This window comes from Poecile atricapillus, chromosome 3, assembly GCF_030490865.1.
Source record: "Poecile atricapillus isolate bPoeAtr1 chromosome 3, bPoeAtr1.hap1, whole genome shotgun sequence".
Classification (NCBI taxonomy): Eukaryota; Metazoa; Chordata; class Aves; order Passeriformes; family Paridae; genus Poecile; species Poecile atricapillus.
In genome coordinates, this window is record NC_081251.1 from 888387 (window position 1) to 909557 (window position 21171).

Here is a 21171-nt window from a genome sequence, read left to right on the forward strand (position 1 = left end):
CACAGCCGCCCTCCCCTGGGCACAGCCACCCTTCCATGGGACAGAGCCACCCTTCCCTGGGCACAGCCACCCTCCCCTGGGCACAGCCACCCTTCCCTGGGACACAGCCACCCTTCCCTGGGACAGAGCCACCCTTCCCTGGGACAGAGCCACCCTTCCCTGGGCACAGCCACCCTTCCCTGGGACACAACCACCCTTCCCTGGGACACAGTCACCCTCCCCTGGGACAGAGCCACCCTTAAAGGGACACAGCCACCCTTCCCTGGGACACAGCCACCTTTACAGGGACACAGCCACCCTTCCTGGGCACAGCCACCCTTCCCTGGGACACAGCCACCCTTCCCTGGGCACAGCCACCCTCCCCTGGGCACAGCCACCCTTTCCTGGGACACAGTCACCCTCCCCTGGACACAGCCACCCTTCCATGGGACACAGCCACCCTCCCCTGGGCACAGCCACCCTTCCCTGGGACACAGCCACCCTTCCTGGGCACAGCCACCCTCCCCTGGGACACAGCCACCCTTCCTGGGCACAGCCACCCTTCCCTGGGACACAGCCACCCTTCCCTGGGCACAGCCACCATTCCCTGGGACACAGCCACCCTTCCCTGGATACAGCCACCCTTCCCTGGGACACAGCCACCCTCCCCTGGGCACAGCCACCCTTACAGGGACACAGCCACCCTTCCCTGGGACACAGCCACCCTTCCCTGGGCACAGCCACCCTTCCCTGGACACAGCCACCCTTCCCTGGGCACAGCCACCCTTCCCTGGGCACAGCCACCCTTCCTGGGACACAGCCACCCTCCCCTGGACACAGCCACCCTTCCATGGGACACAGCCACCCTTCCATGGGACACAGCCACCCTTCCCTGGGCACAGCCACCCTTCCATGGGACAGAGCCACCCTTCCCTGGGACACAGCCACCCTTCCCTGGGACACAGCCACCCTTCCATGGGACAGAGCCACCCTTACAGGGACAGAGCCACCCTTCCCTGGGCACAGCCACCCTTCCCTGGGACACAGCCACCCTTCCCTGGGACACAGTCACCCTTCCCTGGGACACAGCCACCCTTCATGGGACACAGCCACCCTCCCCTGGGCACAGCCACCATTCCTGGGATGCTCCCTGGCCCTTGGCAAGCCGGGGGATGAGGACACCCTCAGCTCCTGAGCTGTTTCCCACACCCTGGGTGAGAATGGAGGCAAGAGAAAGTCACTGGTTCATCACTCTGGGGCTCCACAAGCTGCTGATCCACCGAATGGGAACTGGGACTGCTGGAAAACAAGGGAGGAAATTCTATTCCTGCAAGCCCCCCGAGCTTCTCCTCAGAAATTCTGAGTCTGTGCTTCCTGAGCCTGACTCCCAGAGTTTTCCTGGAAATTAAGTAATGAGCCAGCTCTGCCAGCCACTGTTTCAAAGAACCAGGGAATCCCAGACTGGTTTGGGCTGGAAGGGACTTTAAAGCTTATCCAGTTCCACCCCTGCCATGGCAGGGACAGGATGGTGACACAGGAACAGCGGATGCCCTCGGACACCCCTGGCTGCAGGGGGTACCTGTGGGGGATACCCTCGGACACCCCTGGCTGCAGGGGGTACCTGTGGGGGATACCCTCGGACACCCCTGGCTGCAGGGGGTACCTGTGGGCAGATCTGTGCCAGAGGGAGGGGGCTCAGCCCTTGGAGCAAGCTACAGCTTCCCGAGGCATCCCCGAGCCAGGAGCCGGCCTGGGGAGAAGGGGCCGGAGTCTGGAGGGCCAGGGGGTGTTCTGGGGCACAGATGGGAATGGGAAGGGGAGCAGAGGGGATGATGGAGAGCTCGAGGCGGGACAGCATTGGATGGGAAGGGGAGAAGATCCCCTGTGGCAGTGCAGGGATGGGCAGTGGATGGCCCAGCACAGCCACCTGTGGATGGGACACGGCTGCTGTGGGACCTGCCTGGCTCTGAGCTTGGCACAGCTCCTGGTTCCCTCTGGATGTTCCCATTCTGTGCCTGTGCCTTGCTCCCTGACCCTCCCTCACCCCTGTCCTGAGTGCAGGAGCCAGTGAGGGGAGCAGGGACCAGTCCAACAGCAAAGAACAGTGAGCCCAGAGCAGTCCTGGAGCCTCCTTCCTCCTCCTCAGGAGCTTCCAAACCCACCCAGACAGCCCTGAGTAACGTGCTCCAGGGACTGGCTGAGCTCCAGGGTCCCTTGAACCTCCTCCATTCTGTGAAGGAATTCTCCTTGTTGCCAGAGGACATTCCCTACCTGCAATCCTCTCTGACCTGCCCTCCCTGCCCGGCCCTTCGCTGCCCCATCTCCTCCCAGGAGAGCCAGGGGTCGCTCCCTCATCCATAAGGATCTCCTCAAACACGGGGATGTCCCCACCTCCACCATCCCAGGGACACCACAGCTGCTGGCCTGGCACTGCCAGGACGTTCACCAGCTTCCCTCCATGGAGAGCCGTGTCCCGCAGGAACACCGAGCGCTGTCCCCGTGCCTGCAGCTGCCGGGGCAGCGCCTGCAGACTGCACTCAGTCCCCAGAGTCCTGGTGGCTTCCCCCTCTTACCCATCACCATTTCACACCCACTCCTCACAACCCACCAGGAAGTTTGTCCCAAGCAGGGGGTGACAGAGGTGACCTCCATGTGCCATTGCCCAGGGGACAGCGATGCCATCGCTGCCCTGGCTGTCACCTCCTTGTCCCACATTCCTCCGCTGCAGGATGGAGCCTCTCAGGCCGGAGTTCCGCAGGCACTGCCCGTGACTTTGGAGGGGCGCTGGAAGGAGATTTCCACCTCTTGTGCTGTCAGGAGCTGCACAGCCCCAGGAACCTCGGTGGGGCCATCTCCAGAGCGTGGCACAGGTGGACAAAGCCCTGCCCTTGGGGTGACTTGGTCTGGTGACTCTGCAAGCCCTGTGGACGGAGCTGGTGCTCCTGGAGTGACAGCCGTGCCCGGTGAGGTGTCCCTGCTGCCACCAGTGTTAGGGAGTCCCACTGGGGGACTCTGACAAGGCGCTGCCACCACAAAGTCTCCCAATCCATGCAGAAATCTCCAAATTCCCTGGATCCAGCAAAGCAAAGCCGGCTCCAGGGGCCAGGGCAGCTTCAGCTTCTGCCAAAACCCCTGGAGAGGGACCCACACCCCTCCTGCCCGGATGGAGCGGTGTCCTGGTGGTGTCCCTCTGCCCAGCCCTGTGCCAGGGTGCTGTCCCCTGCCCAGCCCCGTGCCAGGCGCTGTGGGGAGGGCTGGCAGCTGGGCAAACCCGGGCTTTGGGCTGCCCGCTGCCAGCCTGGATGTCCATCAGTCCGAGCGCAAATCCCGGCTCCGCGCGTCACCCGCTCCATAAATAAATAGGTTAAATAAATAAAGTGACAGATCCGGATCAGGGGGGCGGAGGAAGGGGAGGAGGAGGAGGAGGAGGGAGGGAGGGGCAGCCACCCTGGCCCGGGGCCGTCCGTGTCTCACAAACACACACAAAGTAGCTGAGGAGCAGGACGAGCTGGGGCCGCTGGGCCGGGCCCCCCTCGGGGACTCAGTCCGGGACGTCCGGGCCGTCACTCCTGGGCCGGCACTGGGGCGGAGCACGGGGAGCTGGAGGCGAGGGACACGTGGGTGGTGGAGGACGGCAGCGACCGCGGCGTCTGGCACCTGGGGACACAGAGACACTCTGGGTCTGCTGCCCTGCTGTTCCTTGCCCCCCTCCCCAAAATCCAGCCCCTTTCCTGGCCATTTGCTGTGCAGGCAGCACTAAAGGGCAGCCCTTGCTGGGTGGGAGGATACCTCGGGTCTGGGATACAGGAATATCATGGAATCATGGAATAGTTTGGCTTGGGGAGATCTTACAACTCATCCAGTGCCACCCCTGCCATGGCAGGGACACCTCCCACTGTCCCAGTGTCCAGCCTGGCCTTGGGCACTGCCAGGGATCCAGGGGCAGCCCCAGCTGCTCTGGGCACCCTGTGCCAGGGCCTGCCCACCCTGCCAGGGAATAATTCCTGCCCCAAATCCCATCCAGCCCTGCCCTCTGCCACTGGGAGCCATTCCCTGGCTCCTGTCCCTCCAGCCCTTGCCCCCGTCCCTCCCCAGCTCTCCTGGAGCCCCTTTGGGCCCTGCAAGGGGCTCTGAGCTCTCCCTGGATCCTCCTCCAGGTGAGCACCCCCAGCTCTCCCAGCCTGGCTCCAGAGGGGAAGGGCTCCATGGAGCAGCTCCCAGTTCCTCTGGGCTCTCTCCAGCAGCTCCACGTCCCTCCTGCACAGAGCTCCACACGATGCTGTTCCACATCAGCATTCCCAACTCTGCCCACAGCCAGCAGCTCAGGGCCGGGCTCAGCCCCGCTGGGACGGGGCCTTTCCAGCTCTGCTGTGACTCCTGTGCCTGCCCCAAGCCCCAGTGGCTCCCCACAGCAGGTGCTGGGCACTCACCAGGAGCGGGATTTGCGCACGCGGGAGGCCGCCGGCCGCTCCAGGAGACTGTCCAGGTGCATCAGCCTCTCCAGGTGCAGCGCCCGCGGGTCCTGCTCCGCCGGGTCCCTGCTGCGCTCAAACTCAAAGATGGCCGGGGGGGACAGGTCCAGCTCCAGGAACATGATGTTCTCAGCCTGCCCAGGGCATGGTGACATGGGAGTCACCAGCTCTGGTGAGCCACGCTGCCGGGGCAGCTGCTGCTCTGGGCTCAGGGCTCTGCTCTGGCTCTCCCAGAGCTCAGCAGCCCCGTCCTTTCCAATGGCAGCAGCTGCCAGAGCCACAGAGCCAGGAGCTCCAAGACTGGAGCTGGGAGGATAAAGCTGGGAGCTTGAACTGGCATATCCCAGATCTCAGGAGCTTGTTTACTCCAGCTTCTCTCCCAGTGTTATCCATCCCTCCACCCATCCACTCACTGCCTTCATCCATCCACCTCTAGCTCTGCATCCATCCATCCATCCATCCATCCATCCATCCATCCATCCATCATCCATCCATCCATCATCCATCCATCATCCATCCATCAATCCATCAATCATCCATCATCCATCATCCATCCATCCATCCATCATTCATCATCCATCCATCCATCCATCATCCATCCATCCATCATCCATCCATCCATCCATCATCCATCCATCCATCATCCATCATCCATCATCCATCCATCCATCATCCATCATCCATCATCCATCCATCATCCATCCATCCATCATCCATCCATCCATCATCCATCCATCATCCATCATCCATCCATCATCCATCCATCATCCATCCATCATCCATCATCCATCCATCATCCATCCATCATCCATCATCCATCCATCCATCATCCATCCATCATCCATCCATCATCCATCCATCCATCCATCCATCCATCCATCCATCCATCCATCCATCCATTCCTCCATCATCCATCCATCCTTCCATCATCCATCCATCCATCATCCATCATCCATCCATCATCCATCATCCATCATCCATCCATCCATCCATCATCCATCCTTCCATCATCCATCCATCCATCATCCATCATCCATCCATCCATCCATCCATCATCCATCATCCATCCATCCATCCATCCATCATCCATCCATCCATCCATCATCCATCCATCATCCATCATCCATCCATCCATCCATCATCCATCATCCATCCATCCATCATCCATCCATCATCCATCCATCCATCCATCATCCATCCATCCCATTTATCCAACACCTTCCCAGCCCCTGGCACACCCCAGGGTCCCCTCACGTACCCGGAAGCGTGGGTGGGATCTCCTGGCCATGGCCACCCGGGCGTACTGGCTGATGGGTCTCTTGTAGCCCACGGCGGAGGTCGGTCGCCTCTTCATCTGGGAGCTGTTCCTGGAGCACACGGAGCGGGGAACGTCACCCGACAGCGCCGCGTCCCAGGGGACCGAGGGAGCTGCGTCGGCGAGGGAAGGGCGGCCCTTCCCATGGGGCTGGGCTTGGAGGGGATTCCCACCCATGGGAACCTACAGGAGTCCCAGACACCCCAGCCCTGGGGCCACTCGGGAGCATTGGCACGGACAGGGACACAGGGATGGGGACAGGGACAGAGGGATGGGAACAGGGACACAGGGATGGGGACAGGGACACAAGGACAGGGACACAGGGACAGAGGGACGTACCCTCCGGTGGGAACCAGCGGCTGGAATTTCCACTGGTCCTCATCGCTGTCGAAGTACAGGCGGTTCATGATCTTGTTCTTCTCCTCAGGAGGGATGAAGTTCTCGATGATCAAGTACCTGAGGGAAGGAGCAGGAGAGGAAGGAGTTAATGTGACAGGAGACAGAAAACAGCCAGAGGAAAGGCAGGAAGAGGAGGAGACATCACAGGGAGAAGAAACACCCAGAGATGAAAATGGGATGGAAGTGGAGAGGTTGAAGCAATAGATGCAGCCACAGTGAAGGGAGAGGCAGGAGAGGACGGGCATCAGAGAGGAGCCCTGGCAGCTCTGGAGCTCCAGGCAGGACCAGGACCCCTTCCCTCCTCTCCTCCCATGTCTGCTCCCTCTGAAAATCAAGGAAAGCTCAACGATGCCAAGTGGACCCCAGAGGGAATCTCTCTTCCCATGTTTTTGGGGCAAGTTGAGCAGCTGTCAAAAACTGTTTTGAGACAACAAGTTGCATCAGTGAGCTGTGGCTTCCAGCCAGAACCATGTCGGAGGAGAAAAGGGGCAAAGCTGGAGATGGAATTGTTTGGAGTGAAACTGTTCCACCCTGAAAATGCTGAAGTGCTTATAAATATCTGGGGGGGTTACAGACTCTGAAAGAGAGGAGTGTTTGAAGGGAGAACAAACCCCCGGGGGCGGTGGAGCAGCAGCTGCAGCCGTGGGAGGCTCCCGGAGGGAAAACTCTGCCGGTGCCAGCAGAGCTGGGGTCACCCGAGTCCTGCAGAGCTGCTGTCCCTCCCAGGACAGTGTGGGGGCCCAGCAGGTCACCAGGTGCCCTTGGGAGTCGCTTGCCCCCGGCCACCACTGCCACCTCCCAGGTTCAGCCACAGCCAGGGTTTCTCCTGGAACATTTCCCAGCTTTTCCCCTTTCTCAGCCGTGCTTGGACACCCCCTGGACTGACCCAGCACACAGCTCCCAGGGACCACACCTGGTGCCACCACTGAGAGCTGGGCAGGCCCTGGCTGTCCCTGTCTCTGGGTGGGGTCAGTCCCTGCAGTCCTACCCCCACTCTGAGCCCCCCAGCCCTGCTCTGAGCCCCCCAGCTCTGCTCTGAGCCCCCCAGCCCTGCTCTGAGCCCCCCAGCCCTGCTCTGAGCCCTGAGCCCCCCCAGCCCTGCTCTGAGCCCTGAGCCCCCCAGCCCTGCTCTGAGCCCCCCAGCTCTGCTCTGAGCCCCCCAGCCCTGCTCTGAGCCCCCCAGCCCTGCTCTGAGGCCCCCAGCTCTGTTCTGAGCCCCCAGCCCTACTCTGAGCCCCTGAGCCCCCAGCCCTGCTCTGAGCCCCCCACCTCAGCTGTGCACACCCAGTTCCTCAGAGCCACCCGGACCCTGGGGACCCCCAAGCACCTCACAAACACCTACTTGAGCTTCAGCTCCCTCGTCTGCTCGTTCTGGGCCTCCTCCAGGTCCTGGCGCACACGGATGTACTCGTCGTGCTGGTCCTGGATCTCGGCCTTCACAGCCTGGAGCTTGGCGTAGAGCTGCGAGGGGGAGCGGCACCTCAGCCCCGCACCCGGGACCAGGGAGCCCTGGGGAGGGACATCCTCAGCCCTGTCCCTGTCCCCACCCAACATGCTCTCACCTTCTTCAGCTTCTTGGTTTTGATCTCCACCTCCTGCTGCAGGGACGTGAAGGTCTCCCGCAGCTCCATGGTCTCCTCGTCCCTCAGCAGCATCTCCTGCTGCATCTCGCGCTCCCGGCGTTTCTGCGGCGCAGGGACACGGTCGGAGCCGGGATGGGGAGCGGCCCCGGGACCCCCCTGTCACCCCCCCGGTACCTGCTCGGCGATTTCCTGCCGCCTCAGCTCCAGCATCTTCTGCTGCTCGTTGGTGTGGTCCACGATGGTCCTGCCCCCGATGAGCAGCTTGCTCTCCATGGCCTGGAGGGGACAGGGGGGTCCCAGGGGGGCAGGGGGTCAGGGTAGGGCTCCCCACCCGTGGGGCTTTGCCCCAGGCCAGCCTCACTGGATGGTCACCCTGATCCCTGCTCCCTGTCCCCCTCCCTGCTCCCTGTCCCCATCCCTGCTCCCTGTCCCCCTCCCTGCTCCCTGTCCCCATCCCTGCTCCCTGTTCCCATCCCTGCTCCCTGTTCCCATCCCTGCTCCCTCTCCCCATCCCTGCTCCCTGTCCCCATCCCTGCTCCCTGTTCCCATCCCTGCTCCCTGTTCCCATCCCTGCTCCCTGTCCCCATCCCTGCTCCCTGTCCCCATCCCTGCTCCCTGTCCCCATCTCTGTTCCCTGTTCCAATCCCTGCTCCCTGTCCCCATCCCTGCTCCCTGTCCCCATCCCTGCTCCCTGTCCCCATCCCTGCTCCCTGTTCCCATCCCTGCTCCCTGTCCCCATCCCTGCTCCCTGTCCCCATCCCTGCTCCCTGTTCCCATCCCTGCTCCCTGTTCCCATCCCTGCTCCCTCTCCCCATCCCTGCTCCCTGTCCCCATCCCTGCTCCCTGTTCCCATCCCTGCTCCCTGTTCCCATCCCTGCTCCCTGTCCCCATCCCTGCTCCCTGTCCCCATCCCTGCTCCCTGTCTCCATCCCTGCTCCCTGTCCCCATCCCTGCTCCCTGTTCCCATCCCTGCCCCATGGGAGGTGGGAGTGTTCACGATTAGATTGGATACTGGGAACAATTCCTGCATGGAAAGGGCTCTCTAGCCCTGGCACAGCTGCCCAGGGCAGGGGTCCCCATCCCTGCAGGGGTTCAAAACCCTGTGGATGTGGCACTTGGGGACAGGGCAGTGGTGGCCCGGGCAGGGCTGGGGATGGTTGGGCTCCTCCCACAACCCCACGATTCCATGTGCAGCCGGCAGCCTGGGCCCGCCCCGGCACCTCCGGCACAGCAGCAGCGGCTGGGGGGGTGCGGCTGCCGCGACCCCTCCCGGAGCCCCGAGCCCAGGCTGCTCCGGGCCCTGCCTTCCGCACAGCCGGGAATCCAGCGGTGCACAGCCGGGAATCCAGCGGTGCACACAGCCGGGAATCCAGCGGGGCACACAGCCGGGAATCCAGCGGGGCACAGCCGGGAATCCAGCGGTGTGAACAGCTGCTTGCACCGTAGGAATGCACACACACACACAGTGTACACACACACAGAATGTGCACACACACACAGTGCACACACACACACACACTGCACACACTGCACACACAGTGCACACACACACGCAGTGCACACACACACACAGTGCACACACACACACAGTGCACACACACACAGTGCACACACACACAGTGCACACACACACACACAGTGCACACACACACAGTGCACACACACACACAGTGCACACACACACACACACTGCACACACAGTGCACACACTGCACACACAGTGCACACACACACGCAGTGCACACACGCAGTGTGTTTGTGTGCACACCTCCTGCGCACCTCTGTGTCTGTGTTTGCGTATGCACAGCCCCAGTGTGCGTGTTTATATTTGTCTCTGTGTGTGTGTGCACTGTGTGTGTGTGTGTGCGCACTGTGTGTGTGTGTGCACTGTGTGTGTGTGCACTGTGTGTGTGTGTGCACTGTGTGTGTGTGCACTGTGTGTGTGTGTGTGTGTGCACTGTGTGTGTGTGCACTGTGTGTGTGTGTGCGCACTGTGTGTGTGTGCACTGTGTGTGTGTGCACTGTGTGTGTGTGTGTGCACTGTGTGTGTGTGTGTGCACTGTGTGTGTGTGTGTGCACTGTGTGTGTGTGCACTGTGTGTGTGTGTGCGCACTGTGTGTGTGTGCACTGTGTGTGTGTGCACTGTGTGTGTGTGTGTGCACTGTGTGTGTGTGTGTGTGCACTGTGTGTGTGTGTGCACTGTGTGTGTGTGCACTGTGTGTGTGTGTGTGCACTGTGTGTGTGTGTGTGTGCACTGTGTGTGTGTGCACTGTGTGTGTGTGTGTGCACTGTGTGTGTGTGTGTGTGTGCACTGTGTGTGTGTGTGCACTGTGTGTGTACTGTGTGTGTGTGCACTGTGTGTGTGTGTGTGCACTGTGTGTGTGTGCACTGTGTGTGTGTGTGCACTGTGTGTGTGTGTGTGTGTGTGTGTGTGTGTGCACTGTGTGTGTGTGTGTGCACTGTGTGTGTGTGTGTGTGCACTGTGTGTGTGTGTGAACACTGTGTGTGTGTGCACTGTGTGTGTGTGTGTGTGTGTGTGCACTGTGTGAGTGTCTGTGTGTGTCTGTGTGTGTGTGCACACTGTTTGTGTGAGTGTCTGTGTGTGAACACTGTGTCTGTGTGTCTCTGTACACACTGTTTGTGTACCTGTGGCCCGCAGCCCTGCTCCGGTGCCAGCTGTCCCTGTGTCCCCGTGTCCCCTCGGCTGTACCAGCAGGGCCAGCCCCCCATGTCCCCACACAGCACACACAGCGTGACCAATCCCTGTCTCCTCCCAGAGCCAGCTTGGCCACATCCCTGCAGTGTCCCCTGTGCCACGGGCCCGTGGCCACCCACAGCCATCCCCCCTGAGGTGCCTCTGGCCCCGAATCCAGGGTCTCGCTCCTCACCAGGCCTGGCCCTCCCCCCTGCCATGGCCACAGCCCCGAGGGGCCACCAGGCCACCCCAAGGGTGCTGCCAGCCCTGGGGGACACACACGGTGGTCACGGTGCTGCTGTCACGTGTCCCTGGGCAGGGGTCTCCATGGAGGGGCCGTGCATAGAGTGGGGGGCTCTGACAAACCGGTGGCCCCATCCCCACCAACAGCTGCCTGGGACAAGGCTCTGTTTCCATGATTTTCTCCCATTTTTCCCCTTCCGGGTGCAGGGGGCACATTGTGGGTTCTGGGGGAACCCAGGGACACCCCCAGAGCTGTGCCAGCAGCCCCCAGCAGCCAGGGACATCCCCAGAGCTGTGCCAGCAGCCCCCAGCAGCCCCCAGCAGCCAGGGGACACCCCCAGAGCTGTGCCAGCAGCCCCCAGCAGCCCCCAGCAGCCAGGGACACCCCCAGAGCTGTGCCAGCAGCCCCCAGCAGCCCCCAGCAGCCAGGGACACCCCCAGAGCTGTGCCTTCCTACCTCTCCCACCCAGTGAACCCCTTCAGTGCTGTGGGGACACAGCCTCCCCATGGGTGCCCCATCCAGCCCCCCTGACCCTGAGGATTCCTCCTTTCTCCCTTTGGATGGGCGCCCCAGGCTGGCTGTTCTGCTGGGGGCTCAGACCCCCAAGGGCAGCCCCCCCACCCGATCCTGTGCCATCCTGTGCCAGGGCTGGGGGCACTGGGGTGCCACAGGCCCCTCACCCCGTCTCCTCCAAACCCAGTTCCTGGTCCCAGTTGCTCCTGCTGAGGCTGAGTGTCCCCTGGGACCCCACTGGGGTGCAGGGAGGGGACCAGGTGGGTGCTGGGACGATGGTCCCACTGCCATCCCCTCCCACAGAACTGCCCCCTGCAGACACCATCCCCACCAGATTAAGAGGTTTCTCAGTGTCGCTGTTTTCTCCCTGCCAGGGCATTTATTCTCTCTAAGGAAGAGACTCCCAATCTCCTTTAGCACTAAGCCTCTCCCAGGAACTCATTTCCGGCACCCAAAGAACTTCCCAGCACTTTCCCTCCCGCTGACCTCGGCCTCAGCCCCCGGCACAGCCGTTGGAAAGCACCCACACGCCGTGCCCAGCTCCTCTGTGGCACAGCCCCTCTGCCTGGGCACACATCTGGGCATCCAGGAACACATTTGGGCATCCAGGAACACATTTGGGCATCCAGGAACACATCTGGCTGCCCAAAGGCACATCAGCTGGGGCAGGCTGAGCCCAGCTCTCTGAGCTCCCAGCTGGGTGGCAGAGGCAGAGCCCACACCCACGAGTGTGACAGCAGGACGGGGTGCAGAGTGTCACCCGTGGGTGTGGGGGGCACCCCGTGTCCCCTTGTCACCTCAGCTGCCTTTGCCACGGTCACCATGGAGCCACTGGCTCCTTGCCCGGCCCCACTGCCCACGAGCACCGTGAGGCCACCCAGTGTCTCCGCAGTGTCCCGTGGGCAGTGCCCACCGGGGTGAGTGTCACAGCAGGCTGTGCCCCTCTGGCACAGGGGGGATTTTGCTCGCTGAGGTGACACCTCTCTGCTGTACCCCCACAGCCAGAGGGTCCCTGTGTGTGGAGCGCCTCCGAAGGCCACCAAAGGGGACGTGGTGTCATCTCGCCTCCGGCCCTGCCTTGTTACTCAGCAGTTCCAGGACACGCAGTGGAAATGAGCCAGCCCTGCTGTGCCAGACAGGGAGGCTGTGCTGGACAGCTGCCAGCCCAGCCTGCACCCCACAACCTGAACCCCACAACCTGCACCCCACTGCCACAGGGGGATGGCTGCAGAGACCCCTGTGCTAGGCATGCTGCTGTGCCAGCACACCCGTCACGGGACACCCGTCACGGGACACCGGCTGTGCCAGCCACGGCTCTGCCCCAGGGGCACGTCCCAGTGGGATCCCACGGTCTCCGTGCAGGCATCCAGGCGCGGCCACGCATCCCCGGGCATGATCACACATCCCTGGGCACGGCCACGTGTCCCTGAGGCTGCAACAAACACGGCCCTGGCTGTGGAAGAGGGGCTGGACCCCCACCCAGCCCTGGCTCCCCTCGAAGGGGTCCCTGCCTGGGCTCCAGCCCCATCCCCACATCTGGGCCAGCGTGGTGCCGGAAGGGCTGTGCCACAGGGGCTGTGCCAGTGGGGCCATGCTGAGTGTGATGCCGAGGGTCAGGGTGCTGGGGCTCCCTCCCCACTGCTGGGACCGTGCTCCTGGCCCCATGGCTGTCACAGGCAGGGGTCAGGAGCCCCCAGCTCAGTGGGGACAGGAGCAGGGCTGGGGCAGGGGGAGGTGCAGCCCTAGACCCTCAGCACAGCTGAGGCTGCCGTGGCCCCTCTCACCCTCAGCACCAGATCCCTGAGCACCCCTGAGGAGCCAGCAGTGGTGCCCCCATCCACCCTGCTCTGCCTTGGGGTGCCAGGAAGGATTTGGGGTGGGAAGGGGGATGGGGGTCCCTGGCCCTGCCACGGCTCACAGCCCTGCTCGCCCCCACAGAGCCCACTGGAGCCAGGGGCTGCACAGAACCAGGGGCAGGTGGGGGTAGGTGCACCGTGCCCCCAGCCCCAGCCCTGGGCTCACTCCCGAGGCCACCAGGGACGAATCTGCAGCATCACTCTCGTCACTCCCCCTTCCCACACAGGCTGCTTTGTTGTGCCGAAGGGGACAAGAGCTGAGCACAGCACACTGGTGCCACCAGTGACCCAGTCCCCCATGGCCCTTCCCTCCCGCCCCACGCAGTGTCCCCACACAGGTCTGAGGGCCACCCCAGCCCAGTCCCATGCCGGAGCCTGGGGCTGCCCTTGGGGACCCTGCCCAAACACCTTGCTTGGGAGGTCCCCTTGCTGTGCACCGTGGTGGGCACCTCCCCCAGGCCCCTGCTTGGGATCCATTCCCACTCCACATGGGGGGCTGGGGGCACAGTAGGTACCCCAGCCCCATTTGTGACCACGTGTGGCAACACGAACCTTGTACTTGATGGCCAACAGCTCCGTGGCCTCCTGCTCCCTCCGCAGGTGCTCTATCATCTTCTCCTTCTCCTGGAGCAGCTTCTGCTTCTCCTCACTCACCAGGCTGTGGTCGTCCTGGATAGCGGCTTTCTCCTCTTCCAGCCTCTCCTTCTGCTCCTTCAAGTAATTCTCCATGTTCTTCTCCAGGCCATCCTCATTCTCATCCTCCCCTTCATTGTCCACGGTGCCCTCTCCATCCATTGCCTTCTTCCTCCGGCTGCTCCTTCTCCTCTTCTTCCCCAGCATCCCACGTTTCTCCAGCTGGGCTTTCAGCCGGACGATCTCCTCCTGAAACTCGCGCAGCAAGGTGTCCTTGGGGTCCTCGTTCACCCGGGGCTTGTTCTTGATGTTCTTGGCCCTGTTGGCGAACCTGAGGGTGGAGAGGCTCTCGTCGTAGCTGTGGGAGGCCGGGCCCAAGGTGGCCACCATGATTGTCTTGGCATTGCCCCCAAGGGAGTCCTGCAGCAGGCGGGTGAGCTTGGAGTCCCGGTAGGGGATGTGCGTGCTCCGGCCGTCCACCAGCGCCGAGATGACGTTGCCCAGGGCCGAGAGGGAGAGGTTGATCTTGGAGGCTTCCTTGGGGCGCTCTCCGTGGGCCCCCATTTTGTTCTGGCGCTCGCTGCCGGCCAGGTCCACGAGGTTGAGCTTGCCCACGCGGATGTGCTCCTCGCCGTCTGGCCCCGTCTCGCTGCACTCGATGGTGATCAGGAAGATGGCGTGGGAGCGCGAGCTGTGCTCGTTCATGTTGGTGCTGCCCACGGAGCGCGTTTGGCTGCCCAGGTTCATCACGTGCTCGATCTCCTTGACGTTCTTGGTCACGAAGGAGGAAAGGTCTTTGATGTACACACCGGTCTCGGGGTTCTCCTTCAGCTCCAGCTTCTTGCTCTGGTCCTTGGCGAGGAGGTCCCTGATCTCCTCCTGGTAGATCTCCAGGTACGAGGCCCTCACCAGGTACTGCTGGTTCTGTGAGCGGGAGATGTGGGTGAAGATGTGTTCGAAGGCGCTGGGGATGATGCCGCGCTTCTCCGGCTCCGCCCAGGCGCCCTGCATGGTGTAGGTCTTGCCGGTGCCGGTCTGGCCATAGGCGAAGACGGTGCCATTGAAGCCCTGCAGCACCGAGTCGATGAGCGGCCGCACCGTCTCGTCGTAGAGGTCGGCCTGCTTGGAGCTGGCGTCGTACACGGCGTCGAAGGTGAAGGTCTTGGGCAGCTCCCCGGGGGCGGCGCGGGGGTTGCGGATGCTCACCTGGCCCAGCTTCACGTCCAGCTCCAGGACGCGCTCGTATCCCGCCGCCTCCTCCCGCCGGCTCATGGGCCGGCACCGGGCCACCACCCGGAGCGCCTCGCAGCCGCTGCGGGGCTTACCGGCCATGGCGGCGGCGGGCGGGGCCGGCGGCGCAGCGGGGCTGGGGGGCTCAGCCGCGCCGCCCCCGCGGCATCCCCGGGGCTGGGGCCGGGGCCGGGGCGGAGCGGGCGGGGCCGGGGCGGGGGGCGCGGGCGGCCGGGGCGCGGCGGGGCGGCCCCGCCGGGCGCTCGCTCATGGCAGCGCGGCCGCTGCGCCCCGCCCGGTGCGGGGATGGGGCGGGCGGGGCGGGCCGGGCCGGGGCGCGGCCGCGCCGCGATTGGTGCGCGCTCCCGGCCGCGCCCGCGCCCCCGAGCGCGCTCCCGCGGCCGCGCTCCCGCAGCCGCAGGCGGGAGCGCCGCCGGTTCCCCCGGGCACGCCGGGAGCTGTAGTGCGGCCTTTGTGCCGCGGCCGTGCTCGGGATGCGGCGCTCGGGGGCAGGAACAGGGTGCGGAATGAAGGATGCAGGACCGGGATGCTGCATTGGAATGCAGAACCAGCGTGTGGGATTGGGATGCTGGGTGAAGGATGCGGCATTGGAATGCGGGATTAGGATGTAGGGTGAAGGATACAGGTCTGCCTGGAAGGGCTGGGATGCAGGATTAGGATGCAGGACACAGAATGCAGGATTGTGATATGGGATCGAAAATGCAGGAATGGAATGCAGGATGCAGGACTGGGATATGGGATGAAGGATGCAGGACTGGGATGTAGAACAAAGGATTGGAATGTAGGACTGGGATGCTGCACTGGAATGCAGGACTGGGATGTGGGATGAAGGATGCAGTACTGGGGTCCAGTGCTGGGATGCTGCACTGGAATGCAGGACTGAGATTCTGGGATGCGATGCTGCATTGGAATGCAGGAGTGGAATGCAGGATGAAGGATTCCAGATGAAGGATTGAGGATGAAAGATGCAGGTCTGGGATGTGGGATACGGGATGTGGGTTGCAGAATGCAGGATGCAGGATTTGTGTGTGTGATGGAGAGTACTTTTGTGGAATGCAAGATGCGGGATGCAGGACTGGGATGTGGGAAGCAGGGTGCAGGGTCCGTGATGGGGGATCAGGGATGTGGGACTGGAATGCAGGACAGAGGCAGAAGAAGCAGGAGATGCCCAGTCCCAGCACTGACTGGGACAAAGCTCTTTCCTTGGACTTGGCAGCCAGCACAGGGATAAACCCCCATCCCATCCCATCCCATCCCGTCCCATCCCATCCCTGTGGGGCCGGGGCAGGGTCACCCTGGTGTTTGGGGCTGTCCCAGGCTCTGTGTCCCCTTGCAGCCGGGCATGGCTCACAGTGGGAATAATCCTGACGCCTTACGGGGCTGCGGGTGAGATTAAACATTCTTGTGGTTAATCGAGTCTGAGCAGCCACCCGTTCCTTCCCCGGAACCAGAGATTATCCCATAATCAATTAATTAGGCTATTTGCTGCCATACACAGGCCTGCCTGGCGCTATCCCAGTCCTCCGGCTCCAGGAGGAGTTCCCAGGCAGGGACTGTCCCCTCCCCAAAGGCACAGCCCCAGCCATGGAGGGGGACCAGGGGACAAAGGAGGGTGTGAGGGAGGAAAGTGGGAGGGAGATGCAGCAGGGATGGAGGGGAGATGGAGGGGATGGAGGAACAATGGACGGGGCAAGTGGAGGATGGAGAAGATGATGGGGAGGGTGAAGGGGGATGGAAGCTTCAGGGGAGGAGGGGTGGGAGGGAGGATGCAGCAGTGATGGAAGGAGGGGTGGAGGGAGGATGACAGGGATGGTGAAGGGGGATGGATGGATTGATGGAGGTGATGGGGAGGGTAACAAACGGAGGGGGCAATAGAGGGAGGAGGCAATTGGGGGTGGAGTCAAAGGGTGGAGGGATGGAAGGAAAACGGAGGGGATGGAGGGTGTTATGGAGAGGGCTGAAAGGAGTAATGGGAAGATGGAGGAGGTAGAGAATGGGATGGGGGGACAAGAGGGGCTGAGCAGGGGGTCACGGCTGGGGCCATCTTTCCTTGCCTGCCCTTTCCAGGGAAAGGGCCATCCACAGGCCGCGGCAGTTGGGCCCTGTCAGGGGCAGAGCCGTGGGTGGGGACAGTCCCCATGGCACAGCACAGAGCTGATGGTGCTGTCCCCACTGCGGGCCCCACATCCTGGCTCCCCTCCAAGGCCCTGTGCCATGGCAGGGACCCGGGTGCTGCGTGCTGTCCCTGTGTCCCCAGGGATGAGTTCAGGGGCACCACAGCCCTGCTCCCCAGGCAGCCCCTGGCTGTGGTGGCCTGGCCCCAAATCCCCCACAGGACCACGATGTGGGGACAGGCAGGTGGGTGACACACAGGAACAGGAGGATATTTATGCAGGGCTCGACACAAGGCAAAGAGACATAGGGGACATGTCAGGAGCAGGGACATGTAGGGACAGAGTGGTGGGTAAGGACAGGGTGACATGTCAGGTGGGGTAACCTGTAGGGACACGGTGACATAGGGAGGATGAGGTGACATGTATGGGCAGGATGGCACGTAGGGACACAGTGCCAGGTGGGGCAGGGTGCCACATGAGCACAACCCCTTGCCCACAGGAGTCAGCACAGAACCAGTGCTAGTGGTGGCCAGTGGCCTCTGGGCTGACCCTTGGGACAGTTCCTGGGGCAGTGGGGCTGAGGGGACAGTGAACCCTCACTGTGGCCATCCTGGGCCAGCCCTGGCATGCCTGGGCAGGGAGACTATGGGGCAAACACCCCACAGAAGCCTCCAGAGCAGCCAGGGAAGAGCCCTGAGCACACTCTGTGTATGGGAGGGATTTGGTGTGTGTATGGTGTGTATGGGGACAGGGTGTGTATGGGCACAGGGCGTGTATGGGGACAGGGTGTGTATGGGACATGGTGTCTATAGGATATGGTGTGTATGGGATATGGTGTGTATAGGATATGGTGTGTATAGGACAGGGTGTGTATGGGATATGGTGTGTATGGGACATGGTGTGTATAGGATATGGTGTGTATGGGATATGGTGTGTATAGGATATGGTGTGTATGGGATATGGTGTGTATGGGATATGGTGTGTATGGGATATGGTGTGTATGGGATGTGGTGTGTATAGGATATGGTGTGTATGGGATATGGTGTGTATAGGATATGGTGTGTATGGGATATGGTGTGTATGGGATATGGTGTGTATAGGATATGGTGTGTAGGGGATATGGTGTGTATAGGATATGGTGTGTATAGGATATGGTGTGTATGGGGCCATGGTGTGTATGGGATATGGTGTCTATAGGATATGGTGTGTATGGGATATGGTGTGTATGGGATGTGGTGTGTATGGGATATGGTGTGTATGGGATGTGGTGTGTATGGGATGTGGTGTGTATCGGGTGATATGGTGTCTATAGGATATGGTGTGTATGGGATATGGTGTGTATGGGACATGGTGTGTATGGGATATGGTGTGTATGGGATATGGTGTGTATAGGATATGGTGTGTATGGGATATGGTGTGTATGGGATGTGGTGTGTATAGGATATGGTGTGTATGGGATATGGTGTGTATAGGATATGGTGTGTATGGGATATGGTGTGTATGGGATATGGTGTGTATAGGATATGGTGTGTAGGGGATATGGTGTGTATAGGATATGGTGTGTATAGGATATGGTGTGTATGGGGCCATGGTGTGTATGGGATATGGTGTCTATAGGATATGGTGTGTATGGGATATGGTGTGTATGGGATGTGGTGTGTATGGGATATGGTGTGTATGGGATGTGGTGTGTATGGGATGTGGTGTGTATGGGATATGGTGTGTATGGGATATGGTGTGTATGGGATATGGTGTGTATAGGATATGGTGTGTATGGGATGTGGTGTGTATGGGATATGGTGTGTATGGGATATGGTGTGTATGGGATATGGTGTGTATAGGATATGGTGTGTATAGGACAGGGTGTGTATGGGATGTGGTGTGTATGGGATATGGTGTGTATGGGATATGGTGTGTATGGGATGTGGTGTGTATCGGGTGACATGGTGTCTATAGGATATGGTGTGTATGGGATATGGTGTGTATGGGATATGGTGTGTATGGGATATGGTGTGTATGGGATGTGGTGTGTATGGGATATGGTGTGTATGGGATGTGGTGTGTATGGGATATGGTGTGTATGGGATATGGTGTGTATGGGATATGGTGTGTATGGGATGTGGTGTGTATCGGGTGACATGGTGTCTATAGGATATGGTGTGTATGGGATATGGTGTGTATGGGATATGGTGTGTATGGGATGTGGTGTGTATGGGATGTGGTGTGTATGGGATATGGTGTGTATGGGATATGGTGTGTATGGGATATGGTGTGTATGGGATATGGTGTGTATGGGATATGGTGTGTATGGGACATGGTGTGTATGGGATATGGTGTGTATGGGATGTGGTGTGTATGGGATGTGGTGTGTATGGGATATGGTGTGTATGGGATATGGTGTGTATGGGATATGGTGTGTATGGGATATGGTGTGTATGGGATATGGTGTGTATAGGACATGGTGTCTATAGGATATGGTGTGTATGGGATATGGTGTGTATGGGATATGGTGTGTATAGGACACGGTGTGTATGGGATATGGTGTGTATGGGATGTGGTGTGTATGGGATATGGTGTCTATGGGATATGGTGTGTATAGGATATGGTGTGTATGGGATGTGGTGTGTATGGGATATGGTGTGTATGGGATATGGTGTGTATGGGATATGGTGTGTATGGGATATGGTGTGTATGGGATATGGTGTGTATGGGATATGGTGTGTATGGGATGTGGTGTGTATGGGATATGGTGTGTATAGGATATGGTGTGTATAGGATATGGTGTGTATGGGATATGGTGTGTATAGGATATGGTGTGTATGGGATATGGTGTGTATGGGATATGGTGTGTATGGGATATGGTGTGTATGGGATGTGGTGTGTATAGGATATGGTGTGTATGGGATATGGTGTGTATGGGATATGGTGTTTATCGGGTGATATGGTGTGTATGGGATATGGTGTGTATGGGATATGGTGTGTATAGGACACGGTGTACAGGGACATTATGTCTATGGGGACACGGTGTACATGGAGGGTCCTGGTGGCACAGCTGGTGACGTCCCAGGGCAGCTGTTGGCATGGGATGGCACATGGGAACTGAGGAGCTGCAGGGGTGGATTGCTAGATCCTGAGCCTGGGTGACACTGAGCTGGCTGGGGCAGGGGACATGGTCCAGGTGCCACACAGGGTGGGATGACATTCGGGGCCTGCATTGATCCCAAAGTGCTTCAGCAGGGCTGGCGGACCCCAGTTCTCGTGATCTTGGTTTTCCTGTTCCTCCCCATCATGGGTTCCCACATCCTACAGCCACCCTGGGACGTCCCAGCCGTCCCTTGGGCATTGTGGCTGCTGCCAGGACAACAGACACCCCTGAGAGTATCCAGCCCCTGGAAACCTGGCTGGCTTTGGGTACTGCAGCCATCCCTGGGGCACCACAGCCAACTCTGGGACACCATGGCCACTTTTGGGACACTACTGCCAGACCTGGGCCACCAAGGGCATCCCTGGACAGCACAATCACCTCTGGGACACTGCAGCCATCCCTGGGTACTGTGGTCACCCCAATTCCCAGCTCGTGTGGGTGAGTGGGGGGATCTGGGAGGGCTGTGGCCCCACATACCCTGTAGTCACTTGGACACTTGACACCCTTGGCTGGCAGTGAGGGTCCATGAGACCTTGGGACCTCCTTCCACAGTCTGTCCCAACCTCTTGGCATTCCCTGTCTGGGCTGGGCAGCAGCATCAGCCAGAGCCAGGCAGATGTGGGAGGGAAGGGATGCCCAGTGCTGGGGTGATGCTCTCCCACCAAGGGACCCTTTCCCATCTCCTTCAGCACCACTATCCCTACGGCTAAAAAAGGAACACTAATAAAGGAACAGTAATAAAGGGACACTAATAAAGGAACACTTATAAAGGGAAAAGGCTGACAGGGACACTCCAGGACCTGCCCCACATGCCCTGGTGCAGCAGCTCCCCCCAAGCCCTGTTCCCCTTGGGGCAGAGGGTGCTCAGCCCCTGGCTGCACCTGGTGTGGGACTGTGGGACTGGGGACCAGCTCCCCCCTCCCAAACCCTGCTCTGAGATTGTCTCAGAGCTGCTCTCACTGCAGCCTCCAG

The 21171-nt window shown here is 60.7% G+C and overlaps 1 protein-coding gene across 3 annotated transcripts; it reads right to left on the reverse strand.

The window, feature by feature from the left end:
* Positions 1–255: 255 nt before the first annotated feature.
* KIF3C (kinesin family member 3C) lies at positions 256–15094 on the reverse strand. 3 transcript variants are annotated; one of them, XR_009277129.1, is made up of 9 exons: positions 13609–15094; positions 7923–8024; positions 7728–7850; positions 7508–7626; positions 6106–6222; positions 5710–5818; positions 4410–4585; positions 1113–3636; positions 256–277 (listed from the first exon to the last, which is right to left on the reverse strand). XR_009277129.1 is itself a non-coding variant. In XM_058834277.1 (8 exons), exons 1-8 carry the CDS (start codon positions 15019–15021, stop codon positions 3543–3545), a joined length of 2253 nt encoding a protein of 750 aa, XP_058690260.1. In that variant the 5' UTR covers positions 15022–15094; the 3' UTR covers positions 1058–3542. The 3 variants fall into 3 exon arrangements, 1 of the variants encoding a protein (XP_058690260.1); XR_009277128.1 differs by lacking the exon at positions 256–277 and having other exon boundaries at positions 1093–1558; positions 1643–3636; XM_058834277.1 differs by lacking the exon at positions 256–277 and having other exon boundaries at positions 1058–3636.
* Positions 15095–21171: the final 6077 nt, after the last annotated feature.

Excerpts from the sequence above, each read along its gene's own strand:
- KIF3C (XM_058834277.1), bottom strand. The coding sequence starts at position 15,021 with ATGGCCGGTAAGCCCCGCAGCGGCTGCGAGGCGCTCCGGGTGGTGGCC. Across the intron at positions 5,819-6,105 it reads CCGCTGGTTCCCACCGGAGG|GAACAGCTCCCAGATGAAGA; the intron begins GTACGTCCCTCT and ends CGTGTGCTCCAG. Across the intron at positions 3,637-4,409 it reads GTGCGCAAATCCCGCTCCTG|GTGCCAGACGCCGCGGTCGC; the intron begins GTGAGTGCCCAG and ends CTGTGTCCCCAG.